Here is a 21,398-nt window from a genome sequence, read left to right as displayed (position 1 = left end):
GCCAATGTACAGAAAAAGCTGTACATTGTAGAGCACAAAAACTAACCTAGAGAGAAAAAACAAACCAAGCAGGTCAAAGCTAACCTACAGAGAATGCTAACCTCGACAAAAAAATTTAAAACTTGCAAAAGAAAGCTAACCTACAGAGCAAAACCTAGAGTAAACGCTATCCGAGAGAAAATATGCAAAACTAGCAAGTGAAAGCCATCCTAAAGAGAAAGCCAATGTACAGAGAACGCTAACCTAGAGAGAAAAAGATAACCTAGAGGAAAAAAAAACAAGCAAGTCAAAGCTAACCTACAGAGAATGCTAACCTAAAAAAAAAAAAAACTAGCAAAAGAAAGCTAACCTACAGAGCAAAAGCTAAACTACAGAAAAATAAACACACACACAAAACTAGCAAGAGCAAGCTAACCTAGAGAAGAAACACAAAACTAGCAAAAGAAAGCTAACCTAGCGTAAATGCTAACCTAGAGAAAATATGCAAAACTAGCAAGTGAAAGTCATCCTAAAGAGAAAGCCAATGTACAGAGAACACTAACCTAGAGAGAAAAAGATAACCTAGAGGAAAAAAAAAACAAGCAAGTCAAAGCTAACCTACAGAGAATGTTAACCTAAAAAAAAAAAACTAGCAAAAGAAAGCTAACCTACAGAGCAAAAGCTAAACTACAGAAAAATAAACACATACACAAAACTAGCAAGAGCAAGCTAACCTAGAGAAGAAACACAAAACTAGCAAAAGAAAGCTAACCTAGCGTAAATGCTAACCTAGAGAAAATATGCAAAACTAGCAAGTGAAAGCCATCCTAAAGAGAAAGCCAATGTACAGAAAAAGCTGTACATTGTAGAGCACAAAAGCTAACCTAGAGGGAAAAAAACAAACCAAGCAGGTCAAAGCTAACCTACAGAGAATGTTAACCTCGACAAAAAAATTTAAAACTTGCAAAAGAAAGCTAACTTACAGAGCAAAAGCTAGAGTAAACACTATCCGAGAGAAAATATGCAAAACTAGCAAGTGAAAGCCATCCTAAAGAGAAAGCCAATGTACAGAGAACGCTAACCTAGAGAGAAAAAGATAACCTAGAGGAAAAAAAAAAACAAGCAAGTCAAAGCTAACCTACAGAGAATGCTAACCTAAAAAAAAAAAAAAAAAACTAGCAAAAGAAAGCTAACCTACAGAAAAATAAACACACACACAAAACTAGCAAGAGCAAGCTAACCTAGAGAAGAAACACTAAACTAGCAAAAGAAAGCTAACCTAGCATTAATGCTAACCTAGAGAAAATATGCAAAACTAGCAAGTGAAAGTCATCCTAAAGAGAAAGCCAATGTACAGAAAAAGCTGTACATTGTAGAGCACAAAAGCTAACCTAGAGAGAAAAAACAAACCAAGCAGGTCAAAGCTAACCTACAGAGAATGCTAACCTTGACCAAAAAAAAAACCTAGCAAAAGAAAGCTAACCTACAGAGCAAAACCTAGAGTAAACGCTATCCGAGAGAAAATATGCTAAACTAGCAAGTGAACGCCATCCTAAAGAGAAAGCCAATGTACAGAGAACGCTAACCTAGAGAGAAAAAGATAACCTAGAGGAAAAAAAAACAAGCAAGTCAAAGCTAACCTACAGAGAATGCTAACCTAAAAAAAAAAAAAACTAGCAAAAGAAAGCTAACCTACAGAGCAAAAGCTAAACTACAGAAAAATAAACACATACACAAAACTAGCAAGAGCAAGCTAACCTAGAGAAGAAACACAAAACTAGCAAAAGAAAGCTAACCTAGCGTAAATGCTAACCTAGAGAAAATATGCAAAACTAGCAAGTGAAAGCCATCCTAAAGAGAAAGCCAATGTACAGAAAAAGCTGTACATTGTAGAGCACAAAAGCTAACCTAGAGGGAAAAAAACAAACCAAGCAGGTCAAAGCTAACCTACAGAGAATGTTAACCTCGACAAAAAAATTTAAAACTTGCAAAAGAAAGCTAACTTACAGAGCAAAAGCTAGAGTAAACACTATCCGAGAGAAAATATGCAAAACTAGCAAGTGAACGCCATCCTAAAGAGAAAGCCAATGTACAGAGAACGCTAACCTAGAGAGAAAAAGATAACTTAGAGGAAAAAAAAACAAGCAAGTCAAAGCTAACCTACAGAAAAATAAACACACACACAAAACTAGCAAGAGCAAGCTAACCTAGACAATAAAAAACAAAACTAGCAAAAGAATGCTAGCCTAGAGTAAGGTAACCAAATTTCTGAGAAGAAAACCAGGGACATTTTCAGTTCGGTGGTGAAAATATCATTAAAACGTCTACCGTTTCCAACTTTGTAATAAAAAAAGCAGGGCATTTCTGGTTTTCATGTATTTTGATCATGCACTGCATAAAAAGTGGGATTTTTCCTCACTGAGTGCACCGTAGGCCGATTCTGCAACTGATTTAGAGTTACATTAATTAAAGACAATGTGAAAATCTCTGGTATAGGTTCATAGTTTAGATTTATAGACTCTTAAATTGTAGGCGAGCTGAAACAGATATTTTAGACCCATGAAAGTTAATATATTAAATTAATTACCATATATGCCACTAGTAATGGACAATGTATTTAAAAATATACAAAAAACACCCAACACGATTTAAATAAACAGTTTACTTCAATCCAAGCAATTTCAAGGTATTATTATTATTATTGAGGATACACATAATTCCTGATCTCCCATAGCCTAAATTGTAGCCATAGCTGAAATGACGACGTAGTCTAAATGAGTAGCCTTAATCAAAATGTGTAGTCCGCTATACATCACAAATTATACAAATTACTGACACTTTGGTAACATTACCATAAACCTACAGCTTTACATAGCCAGCTACTCTGTGGGATAACACACCAATTTGTGTGTAAGTTAGCTTACGCCGTGGAACTGTTACACTTTTACCTCAGCTGGATTTCTGTTACAGCAACACTACAGCTAGCAACAACTTTGGCTGACGGACTGGCGCCGCACTGAGCTTTCTCCTGCTAGCATTGGCCGCAGTAGGCTACAGTTTGTTCGGTCAACCGCTGCATCTCACTACAGTGTGACAAGCAACGTTATGTCATATACAACATCGCAAAATGTAGCTTACACATTTAAAGGAGAACTGAAGGCAAATTTTTTTATCATCAAAATTCTATTTCTCATTTTATTAAATATCGGAATGCATTTCTGATGTGTGAATGGTTGTCTGTGTCTATGTGTCAGCCCTGTGATGACCTGGCGACTTGTCCAGGGTGTACCCCGCCTTTTGCCCGTAGTCAGCTGGGATAGGCTCCAGCTTGCCTGCGACCCTGTAGGACAGGATAAAGTGGCTAGAGATAATGAGATAAGATGAGAATATATCAGTCCATACAGTATGTCAAAGCAATGGCCGTAAACGAGATTCGCTGAGACCTGTGCGAGACATCGTAAGACAGAAGAAAACGTACAGCGGAAATCAAAAAGTGACCAACATCTGCCAACGTTATCAAAAGACGCGTGCGCCCTCTTTCGAATGCTGATGTAATCAAGCCGGAAGTTTTGTTTGTTTTGATAGCAATCAGGAAAGTTTGAAAAAAGTAGGCAGTAATCGTCATTTAAACTCGTTTTTGTGCAATACTTCGTTTGAAAAACAGTTTTCAAAAATGGCGGCACTGACACCTGGCTGACACTTCACGTTTCGAAGTCTCGCGAAGATCACGTGGATAAGTGATGCCTGCCGTGGACCAAACGAACTAAATTCAACATGGCTAAAAACTGAATAGGCCGATAAGTATAATGTTTAATTGCAATTAGTTGCCAATACGAGTCACGATATAAGGTTGCTAAAACTGAAAACGTAACTGAATAACACATTAATTAAGAAATAAAGCAAGTTTAAAAATAACTTCAGTTCTCCTTTAAAGGCTAAATAACAGATGACAAACAATGTCACTTAGGCCTACCAGAAAAGACAATGGTTCACCTGTCCAGGAACGAATGAAGCAATCTGTCAAAGCTGAATGAATGACTTTAGTTTCGGCAAAGATTCTAGCGCTCCGCTAGAAAGTTGTTCCTCAGCGGCACCAATCAAAATACTGGAAAGGCTATCGCCAGAGGTGTTCTAGAACATCTCTGCTATCGGCCTGAGCCCGTTTTAAAGCAATCCACAAAACAATGCACGAGGCGTTTGCTGAAAGCTGATAGATGTTTCGGTCTGGGGTTTTTTTGGGCGTGTTGGTCATGGTTAAAACTGGGGACATTTCCGGGGACAGGCCACCAAAAACTTGGACTGTCCCCGGAAAACAAGGACATCTGGTCACCCTATCCTAGAGTAAATGCTAACTTAGAGAAAATACGCAAAACTAGCAAGTGAAAGCTCACCTAGAGAGAAAGCCAATGTAGAGATTAAGCTAACCTAGAAAGCAAAAGCTAACATGAGAGAAAGCGAACATCGACAGCAAATGCTGACAAACAGCGAAAGCTAACTTAGAGCACAAGTACAAACTAGCAAGTTAAAGCCAAACTAGAACACAGGTTTATTGCTTCTTTTTTTTTTATTCCGGACATTCAAGATGAATATTCACTTTCAGCTTTTTAATAAAATGTAAAAGCGTGATAACTGTTGTGAAAACATGACATTAGCACGTGCTTTGGTGAGGTTAGTGTCAAGAACAGGGGAATGTTTGCACACAAAAGATTTCAGGACCAAAGTGCTGATTTGTCCAAAACACCAGTACTGAACCTCCTGATTCTCAGTGTTTGTGCTCGTGTTTCATTCAGCAGACTGGAAGTCTTTCACAAACATGTCAATCAGGGACGCTCCTCAGAATATTAGGCCATGCCCACTATAACTTTGTTAGAGCTGCTTGTTTTTAAATTTTAATCCCATGCTTGAGGGTTACATTAACCATCCAGGCAACATTTTAAATATTTGACACGATTTTCCCTGAAATTTTAATTTCCATGTTTTAATAATACTAATGAGAAATGAGACTAAAATCATAAGCAGGGCTTTGAACCGGTTCAAGGAACGAAAACGAAAACCGGGAACTTTTTCTATTTCACATGGAACAGGAACGAAACCAGAAACTTTATTATTTTTTATGTTCCGGAACAGAAACGCTTATTAAAAATAATGGTAACCGGTTAATACCGGTTTTTATTTCGTTCCTCAAAGTTTCCGTAGCCTACAAATAAAAAAGTCATTCTTCTCCTGCGCAAGTTTCTATGACCCGCTGGGGTTCACTTCCTGTGTGACGTTTGCTGACTGAATGGAGAGAGCGGGAGGGTGGACTACTATCACGTCTCCACATCTTAAATAAGAGGTAAATATTGCAGTCTATCGTTATTCAAAAACGTCAATTTCAAACACGATATCAATATATTTGTCCACGTTAATGATAGGCTCGCGAACATTAAATGACGTTAACCTTTGTAAGCCTATCAATGCATAGGGCCTGACTAGCCTTTGGTAACACACTAAACGAATTCTCTTTCATTTTTGGCACTTTTTCTGTTTGTGTAGATGGGAAGACATACTGAGAATCCAAATCGCCAACATTTGAAATAATAATTGTTTTGAATTATTTCTTGTCTTATTTAATGAAGGTTGTAATAGAATTAGCCTACATTTGGCTTAAGCTGGATGAGACAGAGACATCATTTTATAGCCATTTGTTAAACAGCTGACAGGGAACGTAATTAACCGTTCCGGGAACGAAATTTTTTTGTTCTAACCGGTTCGGGAACATCTATTTAATGGTGGAACCCGAAACCGGAAACGTTAAAATTCCGTTTCTGTTCGGAACGAACCAATAAGAAAAAAATTCTGGTTCAAAGCCCTGATCATAAGTGCTGTTCAAGAGACGTGAAAAAGTGGTTGAAAAAAAAGTAATTAGAAAAGCATCAGGCAGGATTTCAGCACAGTCAGGAGCAGTAGGAGTATTCTGGGCATGAAGGTGAGGCCAAGGTTGAGCGAGAGTGTGTGTGTGTGTGTGTGTGTGTGTGTGTGTGTGTGTGTCTCCTGCATGAGCCAGATTGAAATCAAAGCAGTTTTTGTAGGAACCCCGCTACGCTCTACTCCGCTGTTATGATGTCATTATCACGCTGCACTGCTATTGGTTGCTTGGGGGAAAAAAAACACCTCTCTCTCTCTCTCTGTAGTAACCATACAGACACGTGATTGAGAAATAATTCTCTCCATCCTTCTGCCTCTCTCTGCCACACTCAGTCTCTCTCTCATTCTCTCTCTCCCCCATCCTTCTGCCTCTCTCTCTCATGCATTCTCTCTCTTCCTGTCTCTCTCGCTCTCTCTCCCCATCCTTCTGCCTCTCTCTCTCTCTCTCTCTAGTAACCATACAGACACATGACTGAGAAATAATTCTCTCCCTCTCTCTCTCTCTCTCTCTCTCACACACAAAGTTATATGATATGCAAACTGGTGTGTGCATGTGCAAGTGCTAGATGAGTGCATATTTGAGGAGTGATGGATCAAGGGCACTTTTCTACATTTTTCCCCCTCATCCTTCATCACACTGCACAGAAACGTCCCACAGCGTAGTGTACCCGTGTGTGTGCGCGCGCGCGCGTTGATTTCTGGGATCAAAAGATCAGCAGGAGAATTTTAAATTGAAGAAAATAAATAAAATAAGCCACAAGCGTGAGTGTACTCACAGCGACTGCCTCTACATTTCACTATAAAGTGTCAAATCCTGGCACACTGAAACCCCAAGACGAAAGAAGAAAGGGATCAAGTTGGCACAAAGATGGGGGTAGGAGGGGGAATTTGGTGTGGTTGCCACGGTAACACACATTTGGAAAGCAAAAATAAATTTTTTTAAATGCCCCAGACTGGCATCATGGGGCAAAAAAAAGTATTAAAAAAATAAAAGAGGATGTGTTTCATAATACAAGTACTTGACCTGACTTATACACGAATTCCTGCATCGTACCTGTGCAAGTTCAATACGCTGTTCGACTGTTTTATTTATCTTACACTCTTCAATCCTGCGTGAACCGTCACAGTAAATCTGAAATCTAATCTACATCTGAAATTCCTGCATTTTTAAAGCACGTCTGCAAACCTACCTTCATCTCTGGAGATAAAGACACGCGATTCTTTTGTCATGTCGTTCTGTGGGTTTATTTCTGATGCGCAAAAAAGCAGAAAACCCCAAATGTAAATGTAAGCACTAAAGAAAGTCTATGGAGCACTTGCATGTGACGTCACAGCCGATCCAGATTGTGACAGACGCCATCTTGTCGGTCAAACGCCATATTTCCGCCTTCTACTTCTGCTTCTACTTCTGCTTTTACTTCTACCTTTTCTTCTGGAAAACCCTACTATATACAATTCTACTACAACGACTGCGGCTACAAGCTCTCCCTACCTGTGCACGTTTTTTATGTTTTTTGTGTGTATTTTTGCGTGTTGTTCGTCTGTACCGGACTTCAATATCCACTACAACCGTATGGACTTACTGGACATTCGTTTCCAGCAGAAAATGACGGTTTGTAGCGATTTCCATCGCATGCACAACATTCCGGATGAGATGGCGAAACCAGCGGGGTCTCCGTGGATTGTTATCGGAAGCAAAGCGAAGGAGGCGGCGCCGGGAGCGGAAACAAAAGCGAGACTGCAGAGCCGGCCTGTTGACTAAGCTCAGAAAACAGCCACTCAAACCTCCACTGCTAAGCCTCTATCTCTCCAACGCCAGATCCATGGTAAACAACACGGACGATTTGGAATTACAGCTGGAATTACCTTATTCTATTCTATAATCAGCTGGTCAGTGCTATACTAGATACTTAAGTGACTTACCCGTCCAATGAGGATTCTTGTTTACAAGATGCCACATCTGAGTCGCTGACAAATCCTGAATTTCTGTAAAGATAACTGTCCAGAGATTTATAAGCACGCAGTGCTTCACCACTGAACAGCGAGGGAAAGTTGATGAGGTAATTATACACGTCTGGGTATTCCGCTGGCAGTTCAAAATCCGGTCGTGAAAACTCCGTCCGGTAAGCGATAAGGGTCACAAATCTGTAGATCGTTTATTTTAGACATATATCTAGTTATCTGTTCATTAGAAAAATGAGCCGTGTAGTCCGTCGGTTGAAATTGATCCATTCTGTACACGAGTGCAGCAGTATTCAGCGGTGTTTTTTACCGACAAGATGGCGGCTGTGTACTTTCCGGTCACGTGACTGCAAGATCTCTACAGTCAAAAAGGCAACAGGAAGTTTCACACGCCATCAGCTTCAGACAGTTTACTGGTCAGATCCAAAGGAAGTGCACCGTATTCCTAGAAAGAAATCTAACCCCCATAAGCAGATTCCTTAACTACATGTAAACACGCTGATCAAATTATTGTTATGATCTGATCTCATAGACACAAGGGACGAACGATATGAGGGAAAAGGATCAGATCGCAATACTTGAAAGCATTTCCACAATACATGATACGCATCGTGGGGCGGCACGGTGGTGTAGTGGTTAGCGCTGTCGCCTCACAGCAAGAAGGTCCTGGGTTCGAGCCCCGTGGCCGGCGAGGGCCTTTCTGTGCGGAGTTTGCATGTTCTCCCCGTGTCCGCGTGGGTTTCCTCCGGGTGCTCCGGTTTCTCCCACAGTCCAAAGACATGCAGGTTAGGCTAACTGGTGACTCTAAATTGACCGTAGGTGTGAATGTGAGTGTGAATGGTTGTCTGTGTCTATGTGTCAGCCCTGTGATGACCTGGCGACTTGTCCAGGGTGTACCCCGCCTTTCGCCCGTAGTCAGCTGGGATAGGCTCCAGCTTGCCTGCGACCCTGTAGAACAGGATAATGATAATGAACGATAATGATAGAACGGCTAGAGATAATGAGATGAGATGAGATGAGATGAGATACATCGTGATATAAAAGGTTGGTTGCATACACCTTAAATATATCTGGTGGAAAAAAAAATCTATTAAAGGGATCCTCCAGCAGACTTATTCTCAAACTTATTAAGTAAAAGAAGTCACAGATTTCAAAAATCAACCTTTCATTTTCGGAGACCGAATAGTGTTTGAGAAAAATGACTTTTCTTTAAAATGTCAGATGGGCTTCCTGTGGTGGTGACGTATGCGATGACGTCAGGTAGCGGTCACTTGGAGCAACTCGGCAGTTTATATTCTTTGTTTACACCGTAGTTTTGCTACTTTTACAAGTATTTCACTTAATTTATCAGTTTTTAAATAAATTTCCATGGAGAAAATGCAAAGTGTGCCTGTTCAGCTGGAACAGAGCGTCACTGACAGAAACTGGATCAGACATAAGACTTCGTACTGCAAAATCTTTTTTTTTTTCCCCACATAATCTAGAGAAAGTGTGTGTGTGGCGTAGTGTGCGTGGCTGTGTGTGCTTTAAAATGGCTCAACTCGCAGCACAACGTGACGCTTTGCGCTCTAAAATCTTTTTTTACATGATCTCCAGCTGGTGCTGGGTAAACTAACAGAAAGTGTGTGAGATATGGTTTAAAACAGAGATTTTAGAGCACTACACTATACACACACTTTCTGCATATGATGTAAAATAAAAGATTTTGAAGCACGAAGTCTCATGTCTGATCCAGTTTCTGTCAGTGACACTCTGTTCCAGCTGAACAAGCACACTTTGCATTTTCTCTGTGGAAAAGCAGTCTAGTTCCAGCTTGTGCTTTCTTTTCAGCATCACTGTGTAGCATATAAATGCCACACTGAGGCATACTTATTTAAAAACTGATAAATTCGGCAAAATACTTGTAAAAGTAGCAAAACTACGATGTAAACAGAGAACATAAACAGCCGAGTTGCTCCAAGCGACCGCTACCTGGCGTCATCGCATACGTCACCACCACAGGAAGCCCATCTGACATTTTAAAGAAAATTCATTTTTCTCGAATGCTATTCGGTCTCCGAAAATGAAAGTTTGATTTTTGAAATCTGCGACGACTTTTAAAGTTTGAGAATAAATCCACTGGAGGATCCCTTTAAGTAAAAGAAATACTTAGTAATTTAATTACAATAAAATGAAATAACCATATACAATTTTAACATCAAATTAGCTGCTTCCAAGCAAAAAGTTTGCACTCGTTCTTAAAAAAAAAAAGAATTATAAAAGAAAATATCTTTAAAAAAAAAAAAATCAGACACACTGCAGCCCCGACGATATCTCAGAACCGTGTGTTATGCTGTAATGGACAGTATCGCACTACTGAGACCAAGTTGACGTTCTAACTACACATTTTTGAAATGATTTATACGATGTATAAAACGATAGTTTGAGAACGTGGATGTAAGCCATCGAGGTGTGAACCGTTCGAGTGAGAGACTTCATCTGCTGACCCTTTTGGCTTCTCTGCTTCTATTTGGTTTGTAAATCATCATCTCACCTTAGACCTCATACCTTTAATTAAATTACCCCAGGGGGCTGTGAGGTGTTAATTACAAAAACACAGAGAGAGAGAGAGAGAGTGTGTGTGTGTGTGTGTGTGTGTGTGTGTGTGTGTGTGTGTGTGTGTGTGCTGAAGATCAGCATACAAGTGGGTCATTCTAACCCCGACTGTAAAAAAAAAAAAAAGGTCGTTTAAATATTCGTCTCTTAAGCCCGCTCTCTCTCTCTTTCATTCTTTCTTTATTCTCTCTTTCTCTGTGACTTATAGAGAGCACACTACTCACCAGCCTCCGAGCAAACTCTTTATTCTCTGATAGGAAGCCATAGCCTGGGTGGACCTGGTGAAATGGGCAGAGAGAGAGAGAGAGAGAGAGAGAGAGAGAGAGAGAGAGAGAGATGGGGGCGTTTAAAAACACACTTGATTTCTCATAAAGATTAAACATATATGGAGTATAGAGAAATGGCAATTTAGGTTTGTTTCAGGTAAAACACACACACACACACACACACACACACACACTCACAGCTTGAGCTCCTGTGCTTCGGATGGCATCCATGATGGCGTCCATATTGAGATAGCTCTTACTGGTCGGGGCTGGGCCTACACACACTGCCTCGTCCGCCATCTTCACGTGAACCTGAGAGAAACCCCCCCCACACACACACACCTATAATAAAACACTGTACAAACTGAAGTTTATTGCCCATAATTATGCAGAACAGCTTATTTAAAAGAGATGGTACAGGATGACACACACACACACACACCATTAGGAATCGTGTCTCGGTAACAAAGTGACAGACATCAGCCAGGGGAAACATCCACGACGTCAACTGCATCAACAGGACAGCGTCAGAAAACACTCCCTTAACCAGCTGCAGCCTTTCACACCACTTCACTTAACACGCAAACACTAGGAAAGAGACGACGCGGCGTGCCGCTTGTGCGCTTTTCACGAGTCATGCTGCAAGTCAGGGTCAAGAGCGATGACCTCTCAGGCTTCCAAGGACACTCGAGTTCTCTCAGCACCAACACAACTGATTCGAGTCATTAAAGCTGAACTGCCTTTCAGATTTTTCAAGCGTAGGTCATAAAAAGAATTTTCCCGACACCCAAATATTTTTGTTTAGTGGACCGAAAGCTACTGAATTCGAATCACAGCCTTCCGATTTTGTTAGCTTTTTTAATAGAACAATTAATAAATTAAAGCCACATGGCCATAAATTCTCCGCTATTTTTTCCTGCTTCACCATGACCCAATAGACTAGGGGTCGACCGATAATCAGCCTGGCCGATATATCGGGCCGATATTCTGCATTTTTAGGGTTATCGATATCAGCCATAATTTCCACCGATATGCCGATAACATGCCTTTCTGCAGCCATTTCGTTTCTAACGCGACTGTCGCTGCATGTCCTTTCCTGCACTCGCCTCTCTGAGTTCAAGAACACGGTCCCGCCCACCACAACATCTGATTTGTTGTGAACTGTTTCAAGGCGGCCGTACGGGCACTCGGGCAGAAGCGGCACAAGGGATACAGCCAATCAACACGCGTAGCTAAACTCTGAACTGTTTCAAGGCGCTCGTACAGGCACTCGGACAGAAGCAGATCCCACTTCAAGGTAAGGACACGCTGCTTTTGCCGCAATAAGTCACAAACACACAAGTTACAAAAGCACAACATTATTATATGTTTACATTCTTCATCTACTACTCGTTAAAATTGTCCATTTGCATCTGTGTAGCCAGGCAAACTTAGCTTACGGAAGGAAGCACTTGAATTAGCCTACAACCAACTAGTCTCGCTGAAACTACATGCAATATTGTCCACAGTAAGCAGTCCCCAGCATAACGTAGGCTGCAGTCATTTTTAAATCCCCGTCTGGAAACGTTGTGAATGTGTCAGTAGTTCTACTCGAACAGTAGAATGACAGCCATACAGAGAGGTGGTCAAGGGAAGACGAAGTAAAACGTAGTGTTTGTGTTCTGTAGGCTAGCGCAAGCCTACTGGCTATTTGTTATGGTGATGAGTAAACTTCATGACGTGACTCGTGCTCAAAAAGCGCATTGCACTTGTATATGTTAGGTAACTTTATAAAGCGTTATTTGAACATTTAAACACGCCAGGTGTGATATGGTGCTGTGTAATACTGTATGTAGGCTATGTAATACTGTAGGGAGTTTGTCTGGACGCTTGTTGTGGGCTCAGTAATTAATTGTGTCGTGGATGCACACTTGCTTGGATAAACGGTAATGAACAAAATACATCAATTAAACTCTTGACTTAAAATGTTCTTATGCTACTTCATATTGCGCTGTAATGTATTCCACTATTTATAATTCTTGCGCAAGTGATTCTCCTCGCTAGCGCTTCTGATTCGGAAAGCGATATACTCTTAAAGGAGCAGAGCCGTAGATGGTTACTTGTTAAGTTGTTACATAATAGGGAGTGATAGCCTACTTTATGTTTGATTTTACTTTTTAAAAAATGCTGCAGGCAGCTCCCTACACCTGATTTGTTATTTAAAAACTACTTGAAGTTGGCAAGTCTTACTTAGTTCTTAGTGTAAAAGAATCCAGAGTGTATTTTCATTTATTTTCCACTGAAAATGGTGAGCTGTAATAGAGTAGGGAGTGATTTATTTTTTTATTGGTGAATATTTATTTTATTATTATTTCTCATTTTATTCTAACTGTTTGACTTTATTGTACAAATGCTGCTGGCATCTCCCTGCACAAAATTTCATGTTCAATTTTACAATTAAACATACATTTCATGGATATGAAGGTCTGTGTCAGTGTGTGCTATGTTTAATTTCATGTGAATTATAATGTTTATATTTATCGGTTGCACATATCGGTTATCGGCATCCCAATTCCATAATAATCGGTATCGGCCCTGAAAAAAACATATCGGTCGATCCCTACAATAGACCCCTTCGCAGTAAACGTCATTCATACGTAAGCGGAAATTGCGCGCGCAGCCTGGACCCAAAAAAGACTCAGAAATGCCTAGTTGTTGTGTTGTCGGGTGTCAGAATCGTAGCAGTGATGGGGTTAACATGTACAGAATTCCAGCAGGATCTCACCCATTCCAAAAAAAATAAAAATAAAAATCGCCGACGTCTATGACTACAAGCCATCATACGTGTAGACTGGGATGAAAGCACTATCAAAAATGTGCGGGTTTGCAGCGCCCACTTCATCACAGGTAAGATCAGGCTATTTATTAAATCTTTCTTTTTTATTCTTTCTAGTCTTCGTTTATTCTCGTCTCGTCTTCTTCCGCTTATCCGGGACCGGGTCGCGGAGGCAGCAGTCTAAGCATGGAAGCCCAAACTTCCCTTTCCCCAGACACCTCGGCCAGCTCCTCGGGAAGAACACCGAGGCGTTCCCAGGCCAGTCTTCGTTTATTGATGTAGCAAAATACTTTGGTAGCGTTTGTCTGATTAGCTGGGTCATAGTTACACAATGTAATGAATATTGTTAGCATGTTAACTTAGCTTTGCATGCAATTTTGTTTGTAGGAGAGGTCTCGCTTGACTCAAGCAGTCCACATTTTGTGCCGTCATTATTTGTGTATGCCGAAAATCACAATTTTAAAGCAAGGATGGAAAGGTAAAATTGTGTGCCCTCACTCTAAATGCCAACTTACGTTGACTGCTCTAACCTAGCTCCCGCCCCGTTCAGTTTCATTTCTGCTCTCTGCCTCTCGCTTTTTACGCAGCTCTGATTTCTCTTAGCTGCACTCTTTACACTATCATTCCTTTCATGCCATCACCTCCTGCAAATTGCTGTTTAGTGTTGGTATTTGCTGTTGTAGCTAAAGCCACATTGCCATCACATCACTGGCATAATTTGATTAAAACAATTTCAGTGTAAAACACGTTCTGTACATGCCCGCACATAACATAATCATATGCGTCTAAAGACTTGTAGGCATGAAGTTTTTCGTGGGTGTACACTGAAGTCTTGTCAATAAGGTACGAGTATATATCTGGCCATTGTATACCAGGGAACTTACTAACATCGTCCGTCCACTCTTTAATTAAATGCGGATCCGGTAGGCGATGTCCACTTGTTAGAGTTAACTTATTTATGTAGCATTCTCGATCTTGTAACGACAATTGTTTGGCATAATCTGACAGCTCATAATGCTGGTCTATGGGCAGCGCCATTGTTTCTGGGTCCAGGCTGCGCGCGCATCCTGGCAACGGTCGGTTTGTTTACAAACATGCGAAGGGGTCTATTCAAGATACTACGTCATGCATCAAATCATGTGGTGGGCTTTCCCCGTTCGCACAAGGCATTGTGGGATACAAATTTGAAACAGGAGAGAAAAATAAAAAAGACATGCGAATGAAGCGTGAAAGACCGACTACAGTAACAGAAAGCGAGAAGAAAAGACGTTATGTTATACACAAAGGAAAGGAAACGCAGGACCAAACTAATAAATATCGGCGCTCAGCGAGCACCTCGGTGTGATCAGCTGTTCGTTTAGCGACAGAATGATGGAACTGTCAGTGCACGCTCAAAGATAAACCTACGTGTGCGCACACACACGGACTTCCTCTGTCTGCTTGACTGCGCGACGTGAGCGATTTCATTCACATTATTTGCTCAAGAATCCCTTCAAATTAAATAACTTCCCAGCCACAGAATGGCCTGATATTTTTGAGATATTACAGAAAAACATATATATATCATAATGACCAAATTTCAGAGGGAACTAAATTTCACCAATTTTATGAAACTGAAAGGCCGTCTAGCTTTAAAGTGCATATCACGGGTAAATTCAGGAGCAAGATCAATGTAATTCCCCTATTTTATATTAAACTTTGGTCAAATATCTGCCACATTTTGTGCAATTTTTTTTACCTTGCGCAATACCAGAAAAATTCAGTTGAAATCAAGCCATTTGAGGCGAATTGGTCCACCTCTGAAAAAACTTGCCATTTGGATTTCCCGGCAAACATTGATTTTTGTGACGTCGCGTGCGGGACGCCTCCCTCTGAATCCTACGTCAGCGCTGGTTTGTTTATGAGAAAACGACCTGGTGGCTTTCTGCAAATTTCTTCAACGTTATCACGTAATTATTAAAATGGTTAACAGATGTATCGTAGGAGGGTGTACCAACACCAATCTTGATGGGATTAGTACTCATCATTTCCCAAAAGACCGGACAATGAGAGAGAAATGGGAGCGCTTGGTCTACACAGGCTGTGCACTGAAACCGTGCAAAGCTCTCGCAGCCTGCTGGCGCTTCCGCAGGTAACGTCACGAATCTGGCTCCAGACTCCCTTGGGATTTTTCCAGACGCGTTTTGTTTTTTTCTGCTGTAGACAGATGGCCTTGTGCAAAATTACCCTTCTGGATGAGTGTGTAAAGGGACATACTTTCATATAAAAAAAAAAATTGGTCCAGGACATGCACTTTAAGCTTGCATTGAGCTCATCTGAGAGTTCGTGCACTGAAAACACTCAACAGGAGAGCACTCTGGTGTCAAATAGGCGTGAAGCAGAACTCAGGAGGGATTACAGGAGAACCTGGTTGGATGTGTTATTAAAGCAACCGTGAGGATTCAGTATTGGATTCATATTGGCTTGAATTCCTTGTCTGATGTTGAGATTGGATACAGTTGTCGAATTTTTCATCCTAAACACAACACCAGCTAAAAAAAAAAGAATAAGAGCAGCAAACAGGCCGCCCTCACAGCAACATCTTTTACTCAACTTTTATAATGATTTGTCATCAGATCTACAAGATTGTTCCCACCGCGGAGCAGCGAGAGGTTCTGCTTCATCTCCTCACATCCTCTAGAGCCTCGAGGAGTTCCCCAAGAATCAGTACTCAGTCCACTTTTGTTTCCTTCAGAGCTCTACTACAGTAATGACACACTTTAGCTTTGCTTCTATCTTCCCTGCAGTGATATCAGACTGTCTTCCTGACTTCTCTTTCTGGATGGAGACCCATCACCTGAAACAGAATAAAACTTCAAGGAAATAGGAGCGATTTTTCTACACATTAAGAATTCTGAACAAAATAAAAACAAACAGTCACTTCCTTGAAGTTCATCAGGACTGGTTTCACCTCAGTGGCAGATTTCGTAACTGGGCTCTAGTTTTTTGGGGGTTTTTTTTGTAATCTGTAGTTGCCCAAATAGGGAAAATACTACATGTTCACCAACAAGAAAAAGGAAAAAAAAAAAAAAATCTACTTCCTATTTGACTTTCACACCACCATGGTTTTCATTTGCTACGTAATTACATTTAAGCTTAAAGTGCTTCGCTGTAGTGTTATGTACCTCGATGTACATGCTTCCAAATCTACACAACACACGATCTGGCTAACTGTGGAATGAGTTTCTCTGGATGGATTAATTATTATGATGTTTTCAGAACGAGGAAGATGAAACTCTGAGGAAACATTAATTAAACCGAGGAAATAAAGTGCAGTCCAATGGTGTTATGTACCCACCATGCTGGTTCAGCAATGTAGTCACTTTGTAATTCTAGAGAAAAAGATACTGATCTTCTGCCATACCACTTGTGGGTTTTTTTTTTTGATAAGTAGAAATGATATGATATGCTACATTAGAAAATTTGTTAGAAGAGGCTACTCCGAGTTCACGGAGGAAATTTCATTTCCTTCGGTTTGTCTTGATGTACATAACTATTCAACGAGCTCACTATGTTAGTGTTTTTCCTTCGCTAACACTTTGTCCACCTGGCAACAGGAAACGTGCCAACAGGAGTAGTGTAGATGTGACACTTCAGAGTCCTTTATGAGAGTTTAAAAAAAAAAGATTCATCTCCGTTCACTGCTCAGAAATCTTCCTTCATGTCAGTACAGTGCTCCGTTATCTTCGTGGCTCAAATATCAATTCCGCATCCTGTTTTGTGTTTGTTTTTTTTATGGCCACAAATCTAACTGGAAGTCTTTCACGCTGCGGCCTTCCAGCCATCTGCGAGGTCAGTGGTTTTTACAGAGCGCTTTAAGCAGGTCACATGTGTTCTGTCTGTCTGCTGTCCTCATAAGGGCTTCGTTCTCTCACACCATTTGTCTCAATAAACTCAGTTCTCCATCTGGCAGCGTGAGGAAAGTTCACCTCAGGCAGTGCAGGATCATCCTGAGGCGTGAGGAAACCAGAGTTTCCCTTATAAACGCTAACTAACATGGGAATAAAATATATAGAATATACTGGAAATATCAGACGTGGAACAGGCAGGTTTCAAAAAAAGAAAAAAGTGCCATTTTCTTTTTGGCAAATGAACACTGGTCGGGTCGATCTTTAATTATGATGAGCTATATAATCATGAGATGACATTTTGTCCATATCGTGAAGCCTGTTTGGAAAACCCATGTTATCTCATAAATAAAGTACAGGGAGTTATTCAATACAAGTTCTGTATCAATTTTTTAAGCTTTATTACAATTCTGATTAGCAATTCACTTGATTTTTATTCGATTATCTGAATCACAGATGTGAATACAACTACAGATTACTGTAAACACAAACGATATTACTAATAATATTGATGAGAACATAGATGTTTATATTTGATTTATATAGCACCTTTCAAACATTTAAAATGCAGCCAAAAAAGTGTTTAACGGTGTGATATCACAAATAAAAGTAAAAAAAAAAAGTAGACAAAAAATAGTTAAATAGGCTAATAATAATAATAATAATAATAATAATAATAATAATGTGACAGAAAGAAGAAAATACTAATACTTTTTAAAATTAAAAGTATGTAAAAATAGAATAAAATCATGAAAATAATATAAAAGCAAAAGAGTGTGCCAGTAGTTAAAAATAAAAAGAGAAAAAAAAATTTAGCTGTTTCTCTTTGATCTTTTTATGTTTCGTATGTGGAATATGAAGAAGGCTAGCACTAGAAGAACTTAAGAAATGATTTTGAATTATTTCAGAGCTAAAATGAACAACGGGGCTTAACTCTTAAACACTTCACTGTATGATAAAGACTTCTATTCGACTGAAAATCATATGTTCCAATTCTATCATGATGACGGTGTGCCTTGATTGGATAACATGATGTCCTGAACATCTTGATGCAAGTCCAAATCCCACTCAAGTCAAGGTAAACGTGGTTTCTTACAAGACAAATAAGCATTAATACACACTTTAATACAGATTACCAACCCTCCTGGCTCCCAAAAAGTCCAAAACACCAACCCTAAAGCCAGCAAGTAAGGACTTCTAACCCAAACTCCACTCGTATGCGTATCAGCCGCTCCCCTGCCGTTCTGTTTAAGGAGATCTTCATTTAAAAGCTCTTTAGAAGCATCCAATCAAATGCACATCACGCCATCCCCCTCTTCTTTTACCCCAAACCATGTCCCCTCCCCCAGTTTGGACTCAGACAGCAGGGGGGACAGCCAGGACTTTGTGTGAAAAAGCCTTCGCATGCATATGGAAGAGGGGGATGAATGACAGCCATCAGTCACGGGGGTGGAAAACAACGAATAGATGAAGGGAGCAGCATAGCGTAGCACCTTCCCTGCATGACTAACACTTTAGCACTTCACTTTAGCTCAAACCACTTTGTATAAGGTCACTCACCGCACTCGAGTCGACGTCACTGTGCACGGCGACGGTCCTGATCCCCATCTTTTTACATGTTTTAATCACCTGAGGGCAAGAGAAAGGAGGTCTAAAAGTAGTGCAAACATAGAGCAGCTGTAACATCCGGGCTGTGATCCAAAACATCCTTTCTGTTGCCTCTCTGAGTAAAAGCATCTAAAATACATGTTAAATATAAAATTGTAAATATTCAATATATTGTTATGGTAAATGCTTCAAAATACCAAGCATCCATCATAGAAAAGTATGTTTAGAGCATTTATTTTTCTTTACACACACACACACACACTTTTTTTTTACCGTGCCCTCCACGATTATTGCCCCCCTTATAAAGATTAATAAAAAGAGTTACAAAAAATAAAAAATCCACCTTTTGGTGAAGTAGCTTCATCTCACACTGAAAAAAATGAGAAAAATCCAACCTTTAATTGAAATAAATTTATTCAGATGAAATCAAACAAAATACCTCATCAAGAAATAATTACTTTCAAAAAAACAAAAAGTCACATGCGTCACTAAATAAATGTAACGAGTAAATTTCTCAATTAAAGGTTGGATTTTTCTCCTTTTTTCAGTGCAAGATGAAGCTTCTTCACCTTTTTTTTTTTTTGGTAACCCTTTTTAGTAATCTTTACAAGGGGAGTTAATAACCATGTGAGAGAGAGAGAGAGAGAGAGAGAGAGAGACAGACAGACAGACAGACAGAGACACGGTGGCCGGGGGGGGGGGGGGGGGGGGGGGGGGTGAATCGCCATATCAGCAGCACATTGCTCCTTGCTCGAATGTTGTTTGGGAGAAGGCCCCGGGACCTCCTGGACATGGCCAAGGAAGCCTGGGAGGAGCAGCCCCCACCATTCTGGACAACCACTGAACATGTAAGAGAGATGCAGAAGTGCATTGACAAAGTGATCCCCATCGTGCACTAGCACATGCTCGCTGCTCAGGCTGAGCAGAGCCACCACTACAACTGCTCTGCCAGCCTCGGGAGTTCCAGCCCGGTGATCGAGTGCTACTACTTGTCCCCACTGCTAACTGCAAATTCCTCCCATGGTAGCAGGGTCCCTTCATGGTGGCTGAGCATGTCAGGCCTGTGAGCTACCACCTGCAACAGCCAGGTAAGCGCAAAGACACTCAACTGTATTGTGTTAGTCTGCTAAAGAGCTGGACTGAGCCCCTTCCTCCGCTCTCAGTCCATACCCTTGCGTCCCCAAATCCTCCACAGCATGCACTGGTTCTGCTGGGAGAAGACCTCTCCAGCCAACAGCACCAAGAGCTGAGAGAACTGCTGGACCAGCACGCAGATGCATTCAGAGCAGGACATCCGGACTGCTCCGGAGTGGTAATTCGTCAATATGTCCCAGAGGCCCACTGTCGTATGACTGAGGATGAGGTGGCACAAATGCTGCGAAGTGGCATCATCAAGGAGTCCAGCAGCCCCTGCTCAAGCCTCATCATAGCAGTGCCCAAGCCTGATGCAAGTCTGAGACTACGCAATGACATCAAGAAGCTCAACCCGGTCGGGGACTTCGACAGCTATCTCCTGCCCAGGGTGGATGAACTGGTCGACAGGCTCAGGAGTGTCTGCTTCATCTCCACCCCAGACCTCACTACGGACTACTGGCAAGTGACCCTGATGCCCCCGGCCTGCCCCAAAACCACCTTCACCACCACGTCAGGCCACAGGCAGTACCGGGTCCTCCCATTTAGTCTCCATGTGGCACCAGTGACCTTCCAGAGGCTTACAATATTGTGCTGTGCTCCCACTCAGAGTTCGCCGCTGCTTACCTGGATGACATCATCATCATCCTTTCATCCACCTGAGCTGATCACCTGCACCATCTAAAATCCATGCTATGGGAGTTGAGGAAGGCTGGGCTCACTACCAATCCCCAGAACTGCCATCTCAGGCTGCCCCAAGCACAGTACCTGGACTACCGCATTGTTCGGGGATTGCTGATGCCACAGGGGAAGAAAGTGGAGGCCATGCAGAAGTATCCCTGGCCCACCACCAAGCACCAGGTACGTGCATTCTTGGGGCCGGCTGGGTACTATCGTAGATTTGTGCCCAAGTTATCCTCCCTAGTCTCATACCCCACCAGAAAGGGCCAGCCAGAGAAAGGGGAGGTGGACTAACCAAGCAGAGCAGGCATTCCAGGCCCTGAAGAAGGCCTTCACCACTGCCCAAGCCTCCGAAACCCAGACTTCAACCTCCCGTTCATAGTACGGATGGACGCTTTGGAGACAGGCCTGGATGCCATGCTCGTGCAGGTAATAGAGACTGAAGAGCATCCTGTGCTGTACATCAACTGCAAGCTACTTCCAGTTAAGAAGAACTACACAACTGTGGAGAGAGAAACCCTGGCCATCAAGTGGGCAGTAATCTAGTTGAGGTCTGGTCATCATTTC

At 41.3% G+C, this 21,398-nt stretch overlaps 1 protein-coding gene across 1 annotated transcript in view; it reads right to left on the bottom strand.

Annotated features, from left to right (window-relative positions):
- The window catches only part of pcca (propionyl-CoA carboxylase subunit alpha), a 152,709-nt gene that overhangs the window by 113,452 nt on the left and 17,859 nt on the right, over positions 1–21,398 (bottom strand). Inside the window, exons 4-6 of the mRNA XM_060898942.1 lie at positions 18,972–19,040; positions 10,908–11,021; positions 10,668–10,721 (exon numbers count right to left, since the gene is read on the bottom strand). Coding sequence (XP_060754925.1) covers positions 10,668–10,721; positions 10,908–11,021; positions 18,972–19,040 — 237 coding nt within the window. The remainder of the gene's footprint in view (positions 1–10,667; positions 10,722–10,907; positions 11,022–18,971; positions 19,041–21,398) is intronic.

This window comes from Neoarius graeffei, chromosome 18 (assembly GCF_027579695.1).
Source record: "Neoarius graeffei isolate fNeoGra1 chromosome 18, fNeoGra1.pri, whole genome shotgun sequence".
In the NCBI taxonomy this organism is placed as follows: domain Eukaryota; kingdom Metazoa; phylum Chordata; class Actinopteri; order Siluriformes; family Ariidae; genus Neoarius; species Neoarius graeffei.
This window is presented reverse-complemented; position numbering and strand designations above follow the sequence as displayed.